Source organism: Electrophorus electricus, chromosome 22 (assembly GCF_041902795.1).
Source record: "Electrophorus electricus isolate QZ-2024a chromosome 22, ASM4190279v1, whole genome shotgun sequence".
NCBI classification, from domain to species: domain Eukaryota; kingdom Metazoa; phylum Chordata; class Actinopteri; order Gymnotiformes; family Gymnotidae; genus Electrophorus; species Electrophorus electricus.
Window position 1 is genome coordinate 18,645,001 of NC_137518.1, and position 9,203 is coordinate 18,654,203.

Here is a 9,203-nt window from a genome sequence, read left to right on the forward strand (position 1 = left end):
TCAGTGTCAAGGACTGTTGTTATGATGTTGTGTCCACTTGAGACAATAGCCTGCTAGAAGCAGTCGTGTAACTGTACTGTACTCCAGACTCCTAGTAGATGTTTGTGAGTTGTGGCTGTTGTTAGTGTTGATTATTAGTTGCAGTTGTTGATTAGTATTAGTTGCAACTGTGGTTATTGTTGATTATTAGTTGCAGTTGTCATTTTCAGACTCCTTGCTGAGGAGGAGGAGAAGACGAAGGCTTTGCTGCTCCTGCAGGAGGAGCAGGAGGAGCTTCTGCAGCAGACCCAGCGGGAAAAGCAGGAGCTGTGCAGAAAGATGGAGAAGAAGGCTCACTCCCTGGAGGAGGCACAAGCTCAGCTGGAGAAAGTCCGAGCCAGCCGGCACAGAGTTGACCAAGACATAGCGGTGTGTGTGGCTGAATCTCTGCGTGTGGGTGTGTGTTGTGAATGTGTTTATATGTGTGTGTGTGTCTAATGGCCTAATTTTCGATGCATCATGTGCCGCCTGCTGCAGGCCGCTCAGAGAAAACAGCGACAGGCCAGCACCAGTGTGAAGCACTGGAATGTGCAGATGACTCGGCTGATGCACCCCATCGGCCCAGGAGGTGTGTGTCTGTAATCTCACCTACAGTACTACTGTTACAAAGTTGCTCTTTACCCTTACAGGCTCTATTCTGTACCTTGTTAAGCTCTGCCTGTCTACACCCTTACAGGCTGCTAGCTGCAGGCCTTACACTGTACCTTCTTAAGCTCTGTCTGTTAACACCTTTACAGGCTGCTCTGTACCCTGGACCCTACACTGTATACCCTTAGCGTGCTACTGCTGTTAAAAACTTTGCTATAGTAATACTTTTAATGGTTCCCAATTTTCCTTAAAGAGTAAAATAATCTTTATTTTCTTGTTCATTAGGGATTAATTTGTATCGATCATTTGTATCAATCATTTATCATGTACCAAGTTGTAATCTAAAGCAGAAATCTTTAACCAAGTTCACACTGTGGTTTCCTCCATGTCTAGACTAGGTAGTGCAGTTCTATTACCCAAATCAAGTGTGTCAGGTGATGCTCTGGTTGGCGCTGATCTACCTCACTTACACAACCTTTGAATATCAAATGTGGATGGCATGTAGTATACTGTATAGAAGTTTATACTTCTTAATAAATTGATGGCTTGAAGTGTTGCTGTGGAAAATAAAGCTGTAACAGCAAGCACTGGAATCAGTGGTACTGGACAGAGTATTTCCTGTGCAAAATACATACAGTGCATCTACATGGCATCCATGTACTGTAAATGTTGTAATGTTGCCTCTGAACAGGGAGATGTCTTTTAGGATCTAGTGGAGCCTTAACTGAGCTGTAGAACCTAATACAGTTCAGTCTTGATTTGCTTAGTCTGGCTTTAAGAACAAGGCTGGCTAACCATGCACAAATTCACAGGGTGAAAGTGTTTTTCTAAGCCCAAGAGATGGCATTGACTATGGCAATGACATTCAATAGTGTGCACTTAAAACATTCTTTGTCTAATGTGTGCATGTCTCTGCAGACCGGAGAGCGTCCGCCCCTGTCAGACGCATGACCTCGCTGGGGGAGGACATGAGGCAGGGAGACAGTCAGAACGGCGAGGGAAACATCAACAGCTTTAGCGGCACAGACAGAGTGGAGAGAAAGAGTGGGGCGAATATAGACGCCAAGCCACGAATGCTACAGAAAGCTTACTCTGAGCCTGTGTAGCACATCACACACATTAACATCATTATTCTGTATTATATCTCAAGTTCACTGCTAAACTCCTAAAGAATTTCCTCTATTTTAAAAATCTGTAAAGTAAATTACTGAGGTTTACAGAAATAAAGAGTCAGACATGTAGTACAATTTCTATACTGATTTTTTCTGATACTGTAGCCTGATTTTTCCTTTACATTTACAGCATTTTTCAGGTGTATCGTAGTCTCTGTGGCATACACATCCTCATATAACAATAAATAGGTCAGTTTTAAGAATACTATTATGCCAAAGCCCTGGCTAGAATTAAATGAGTAAAGTTTTTTAAAATACACAAGTGTATGTTTATGTGCTTAGTGATCCTGTGAAGAGGTAAGTGATCAGTCTTTGTTTGAAGACTGCCGGTGACTCAGCTATACAGACAGCCAGTGGAAGGTCATTCCACCACCTGGGTGCCAGGACAGAAGAGCCTTGTTGCATGCCTTCTTGTGTCTTGAGGGATGTTGTTTCATGTCAAGCTGTACTAGAGGCTTAAAGACAGAAGAGAGTTTTATTAGTGACTTTAGGTATGTGGGAGTTTGATTATTGACTTTTGGTATGTGGGAGCTGGACCAGTGGATTTGTAGGCAAGTGTCAGTATTTTAAATCTGATGTGAGCCACTATAGGGAGCCAATGAATGAAACGAAGCTAGGAGGTGATATGGGAAAAGTTTGGAACTTCCTTTCTGCATAGGTATGTTTGAAATGCTCAGTATCGTCTTCTATGCATGAACACACACTTGAAATACATACTGAAAAATGCCTCTACTTACCAAAAGGGTGTGAAGAGCACTTTCTGTGGTTTCATTTCCTGTTTCCTGTACCAAGATGTAACAGTAAAAATGAGATAATTTAAATGAGAGGTAATCATTTATATGTAAATGTATTCAGGAACACAGTTCTCACCTTCAGGTAGAAGACTGATAATTTTAACCAAGACACTATAAACACTACATATTTAAACAGTACATGCAACTTCGAGAAAATACAAAATAACAAATGGGAAATACAGATTACATAAACTTTGATTTTTAGTAGTGAAGATATCTTACTGAATAGGGGAGAAAGTAAAAATACTATATAATAAAACACTATGTAGTAAATAAAACACTATGCAGTTTTGAACTGGAGAATATAGAAAGTAAACCATTTAAAAGATTCTGTCTGTACTGACCTTATGCTGTAAACAGTTGCATAACTGGTGAACAGCGTCACCTTGTGGTAGTAAAATGGACTGGGCTTTTCCAGTTTTAAAAGTAGAGGGACATTTCAAGGTCAAAAAAGAACAGAAATCAAGGTCTTCAGTTGCAAAACTTACAATGATATTCCTAAAAAGATTTTTATCTCTTCTGATGTTGTGTTCAAGCTGCAGCCTGAATCCTGTACCATGTGCTAGTCGGTGAAGACACAGATCTTGAATTAGTTGCTCATCAATGTACTGCCGGAAGTACCACAGTGGGTTCCATTCTCTTCATTTTAGGGCAGCCTCATCTGGTGTAATTCTGCATTCTTCCAACATAGGCATAAACCTTACGACAAAGACAAAGCAAACTCAATAGTTTAACACATTAACACAACACAGTTAACACATTAACACAGTTAACATGTCATAAAAATTTTAAAGTTCAGAGCACTTTTGCAGTCATACCTCCATCCTTCAAAAGTTGTTAACATTTCTTATTCATTGTTCATAAAATATTAGTATATATTTCATGGAACATGGTTATCCTTTCATTTTTGCATTGATTAAAACCTCGGAACCCTATGTTTTTACGTTCTGGTTTAGAGAATGACGGCACACTTCCGCCAGCTCTACATCTTTGTCCACCTCGTGGGTCCTCCTCATCTAAGTCATCTGACCTTTCACCCCCTACTGTCTCATCCTCTCTCATTAGACAAAAAATAAATGCAAATCCTGATGTCCACTATAGGAATTATAAAGTATGTGTTTTTCATATGAAATAAGTTCAGCTCTCAAAACTCACTCAGACTCACTCAAAAATAACAGTTAAAAATTGTTTATGAATATCATATGTAGGTATCATGCCAACCAGGAGTAGGCAGCACCACCAGCAACTCAGAGAGCAAGCTTGTGGCATTGGAAGAAAGAGGGGTTGTGTTCAACAGCACACAGAACAGAGGTGTAAATACCTTTGAGAAAAGCTCCATCATTACTCTCTCTGCTGTATAAAATAGCCTACTACATGCTACTTGCGTCCTGATTGGGCACCAAATTAGCACGCTGTATGTGACTGAATTAAATTGTTCCATACTCCGGCCAAACATACACAACTAGAGCTATCTTCGTGGTGTGCTGCATCCCATCCTGCAATCCTTCACAAATGAGCGGAACCATCATACCTTCAGATGACCTGATAGTGAGGTTTGCATTTGTCGTATACTGGACATGATACTGCATGGTGCTATGGGGACCAGTACACAGTATACAGTATGTAGTAGGCTATTTAAAACACAGCATGGTTCTTTCTTCATCTGCACCACATGAATATTTGAACAACAACAAACAGTTTGAAAGTAATAATTTGTCCTAATTTGGTTAATCCAAGATGTAGAATTTGAGCTAATGTACAAGAACCAGACTCATACTGTACCAAGTATGAGAAGGATGATTCCTGGTACACCTGGATGACATTGTGTTTCATCACAGAGGAACAAACAGTGGAAATTCCCTTCAAATTTAAGAGGAATTCAGCGAGGACAACAAGCTTGGATAACCTCAAAATCAACATGTGAGACTTTATCATTTCTGTGTTTAATTCATTTATAGACTATGGTTTATTTAAATGGCATAATTTATCTAAACCGTAATTTCATTAAGGAGCTACTCTTTGCATGCAATCTTATTTAACCAACATATGCGTACAAATATATATACTTGTGTTTATCAAATAAATATATGTGCACTTTTTTAAGTTATATTAGAAATACAAATAGAGATTTTATTTTACAAGTTCACAAAATGTTGCTAGGTGGTTGTTATTGGATCTCACGTGGTTGCTATGGTGTTACCAAGTGGTTGCTATAGTGTTGCTAGGAGGTTGCTAGGTATTACCAAGTGGTTGCTAGGTGGTGGCTATACATTGAGATCTGGTCATATATCAAAAAGCTGAATACAAGCACGGATTTCCCAATCAGACCTACCATTCCGGCGCTGATCCTGTGTCAAGGCACTCAGGTCACGTCCAGTGTGCTAAGAGATGCTCAGGTAACATCCAACATGCCTCCAGACCTGCCAGACCCACTAGATCCACCGGACTCACTGGACCCACTGGACCCACTGGCAGCAGCAGCTGCACCTCTGGACCTGCCGGACCCGCCGGACCCACTTCCAGCAACAGCTGCGCCACTGCACCTGTTTACATTTACATTCACAGCATTTGGCATATGCGCTTATCCAGAGCAACTTACAGAAATGCTTTGTCATTACTCATAGAATATATCCTAGCCAGTACAGTAGGTTAGAGTCCAAGATACCACTGAACTAGAATGCTGTTGAAACACAGGGATCAATGCTGATGTCTAGAAGTGCAAAACACATACGCTCTATAACAGACAAGAATAAGTGCAATAAACAATACCCTGGCATGGAGACCTGCGGGCCTACATGCCTGTTCCTGTGGCCGTGCCCCGTGGCACCCAATAGACTCCTGTGTTCCCTGTGGCTGTTGCGCCAGCCTCTGTATCTGTTCTTTTACCCATTACCCGTTCCTGGCACTATGCTAATTTGTTCCTTTGTCTGTCTTTGTTCCAATTCCTGTGTCTTTTGTTCAGTTTCTAATTCTTTCTGTTCTGCAGTACGCTGTCTGATCCCCAGTTGCCTGGGGACCTGTCCTGTCTTCAGTCCTGCCTTCCTGTCTGCCCTTCAAGTCTGTGTTATTGGTTTTACCTGTGTCTAGTTATTCCCTTGTTAGTTTGCATATTTAAGCTCTGCATTTTATATGTGTTTGTCAGTTATTTTACCTGTTTCATATACTACATGTCTTGCTTTAGTCTACGTTTAGTCTTTGCATTTTTTTTGTGTTTGCGTTTCCTGGTTTGCCTGATGCGTGTTTTCTATTGTCTTGCCTCTGGTTTATATAGTTCGGTTTGTTTTTCAGTTTATGTTATTACTGAAGCTGGAAAGGTTTAGATTACAATCTCAGTTCAATGACACTCTTAGTTGAAATGAGTTTCCAATGGGTCAGCCAAACACTGGTCACACATAATCACTTTCCATAGTGTGCCATAGCAATGTCCCTTTATCTGGGCCATAAACGTCAATGCAGTTGTAATTCAAGAGGGAAAATCCCACCAATTCTGAAGGTATGGCAAAACTTATATGGTAAAGATCTGGCCCAAATTCATACAGTCATGCCATATATTGGCCATAAGTATCAGGTAACTGCCACATGTGGGCCAAATATGTTTGCTTGCTATATTTGGGTAATGTTTTTGGCTACAAAACATGCTCGGAGAAAACCATCTAGTTTAAGTCTTATAAACTACATGCATCATAAAACTTAGTATAAGGAATAGTGCTATAAAAATTGTACTTTTGTAAAATGCTAACATGTGAGAGTTATTTCATCATAATAGATAGGGCCGTACCAAATTCATAAATGCAACGAACTATAGCATTTGCCTTATAAAATCCCTGAAATCTGCAATTTTAGAGAAAGTTTGTGAAATTAACTCATTTTCCCTTTAAATGTTGTAGGGCACTAGTAGTAGAGGTCCAGGTTGCAAACACATAGATGAAACCTGTAACCATCTTTCTTGCTGGTGCAACTACATTTAAAAAATTCACTAGTGTGACTTCAATCAACTATAGACTTTGCAGCTGTCTGTTTTAAATTTGAAGCAGGAGCTCTGAATAAGTCCTGTGTCATTCTTATGTAACTAGTTTGGTTCAAACAATGCAAACTGAACGTGCCTTACATACATTCATATGATTTGCTGTTGTAGTATTGTGTGGATTTTAATTTATTTGATTTATTTGAATGTGGCAAACAAGAATCTTGAGTGCTAATAGCTGCTTAAACATTATGCTTCAGTGTCAAACAAAATATAAAAGCATAAGGACAAGAGTGGATGATTTGTGAAATGCAAGCACTCAACATTCTATAAATTCCCCACCTGTTACTGGTTTCACCTGTGTATGTTATTAAACACAGTACAAGGAAGTAAACAACTGGAAATGTTTTACTCTTCAAAGTAATTGTGATTGTCATTTGCCACTATCACTTTTGAGGACTTCCTGCACAAATAGTTGATATAGTGAATTTCACTTAAGGCTGCAGGAGTATTAATTGCAGGAGAATTTTCTCACTGGGAAATTCACAGACTAGCATTGATTAATTCTTTCAGCAGATACAAGTATATAGCACTAATTCATCAAGAAAACTGACCATCAGTCAAGTCATTCTTTGTTACCTTATTATTGGCTGCTGCTTGCCCTTGTGTAAAAAAGTAAAAATAGTGTAAAAAAGTAAAAACTTTTCCAATATTTTCTACAGACCATAAATGAGAGGTACATCCGAGTTTTCAGATCACCCATAACCTACAAGCACAAAGATGCTATGAAATCCAGTCTAGCAGATCAGAAATCTTTTTCTGTCATTGCTGACATATGGTTAGATTGTATATTGAGATCTTGGAGTAACAGCTCATGTGTGTCATGTCTTCAACTAAGGTATACATCCTGAAGACCTTCCTTGAGTGCAGAATATTCAAAGGCTGCCAAAAAACATTTCAGCTGCATTCAAGGAAAAATGAGAGGAATACAATAAGTGAGAAGGTAGATTTTTTATCATAACAGACAACGCTTCTAACATGAGAAGTCCTTTTAAGGTTATGATAGTAGATCACTCAGATGATAGTGAGAACGAAGAGGACATATTTGTGGAGCAGCAGGATCAAACCTTTCATGTTGCTGTCCAGCAGCTGTCCTGGTGTGTTCACATTTGAACCTTCCGGAGTGGTCTGTCAATGATAACTCAGTGCTTTAGCTACTTGACTTGTAATAGGAGTTTGCCTTTGTGGGGAGACCTGAGTCTGTAGTATGTTCAATATGCAATGTCAGAATTGCATTGATCAAACATAAAGCAGCACTGGAATACAGGAAGCAATCACAGATTGTGAGTATGACAAAAAATCCTATGCCTACAAAGTGTTTGATTACTTCCTAAATAAAGACAAGAAAAGAACAAAAAAAAACAAGCCACTGTCAGCAAGAACCATTCACAACTGTATAGTCATGATGGCATGATGCAAACACTAATAAAGGACATAAACACAGGTACTTTTCTCTTCCTTTATATAAGTCTACTGACATTAGCCATTTATCTCATCTTAGTATAATTGCAAGGTATGCTGCAAGTGATATTGGTATATTGCATGAGGAACATCTTGCTGTTTTGTCAATAAAAGAATCAACATGAGAAGGTTTGATCAAGTCTTTTATGGATTTTGCCAAAAAATATAATTTACCAATGGCTAATGGTGTACTGATGGGGCTCCACTGATGGAAAAAAACAAAGGAATTGTGGCACTTCTACATGCACATGAGAAGAGACCCAACCTATAATGATTACATTCTGCATCAGGAGGTGCTCTGTGCTCAAACATCTGCAGAATAACTTAGTGAGGTAATGTCACTGTTCATTCATGTTGTCAACTTTATTGTTTTAAATGATCAACAGTAAAAGCACTGTTAAATGGTAGGCCATGATTTTGGCCTGCTTTTGCACCTGTAGCTTCACTCCCTGTGGACATCACTTGGCATCTAATCCAGTTAGAAAGACTGGGGAATTCAGAAATGCATGCTTAGCAATTAAATCCACTCAACATTTTTCTTGTCAGCAATTAGGTGGCTTCACATTTAATCTCCTGTTATCCTTCAATCATGTTTTTGAAAAGTCTGTGAATGTACTGCTCTTTTCGCATCTTACCTTCCTGGGGTCTCCACTGGAGACAATTTATTGGTTAGCCTATGTGACAATAATAATACTTAATAATAATCCTGTTATACCCTAATATAGCATAATAGTACAAATGTAGGCCTGTTATTTTTTTTAAAGACATATTAAATTGTATTAACTATTATATGGCTCTCAAAGAAAAAAAATCTACAAATATTTGGTATTTATTGCTCTCCAAACTAAAAAGGTTAACAACCCCCAATGCACACCCCCAAATATTTGTTTATACTTGTTTTCACTAGAACTCATAAAGAAAGCCCTGGATAGAAGTAGCTTTTGGAAATAAAGCAGTAATAATATTAACCTATATTATTAAACTATACAGCCCATTTTTATGCATAAATAGATTAGGCCTTTAGTGAATGCGCCTGAAAAAAACTCCAAGAGACGCCGTGATGACATCACTGAAAAAAAATGTCTGACGCTGCGCCCTCTGGTGACGTCACAGCGGTAGGTTTCT

The 9,203-nt window shown here is 39.0% G+C and overlaps 1 protein-coding gene and 1 long non-coding RNA gene across 4 annotated transcripts in view; one reads left to right on the forward strand and one right to left on the reverse strand.

The window, feature by feature from the left end:
• Positions 1-1,878, forward strand: part of def6b (DEF6 guanine nucleotide exchange factor b) — an 8,109-nt gene extending 6,231 nt beyond the window's left edge. For both annotated transcript variants that reach the window (XM_035520121.2, XM_035520122.2), the window contains exons 9-11: positions 210-408; positions 517-607; positions 1,546-1,878. In XM_035520121.2, the coding sequence (XP_035376014.1) occupies positions 210-408; positions 517-607; positions 1,546-1,733 (478 nt within the window). In that variant the 3' untranslated portion in view covers positions 1,734-1,878. The remainder of the gene's footprint in view (positions 1-209; positions 409-516; positions 608-1,545) is intronic.
• A 143-nt stretch (positions 1,879-2,021) lies between these two features.
• Positions 2,022-4,037, reverse strand: LOC145653049 (uncharacterized). Of its 2 annotated transcripts, none has more exons than XR_014119304.1 (4): positions 3,915-4,037; positions 3,082-3,292; positions 2,537-2,581; positions 2,022-2,254 (listed from the first exon to the last, which is right to left on the reverse strand). It is a non-coding gene; the product is annotated as an uncharacterized LOC145653049 (long non-coding RNA). The 2 variants fall into 2 exon arrangements; XR_014119303.1 differs by having other exon boundaries at positions 2,938-3,292.
• Between the last annotated feature and the right edge of the window lie 5,166 nt (positions 4,038-9,203).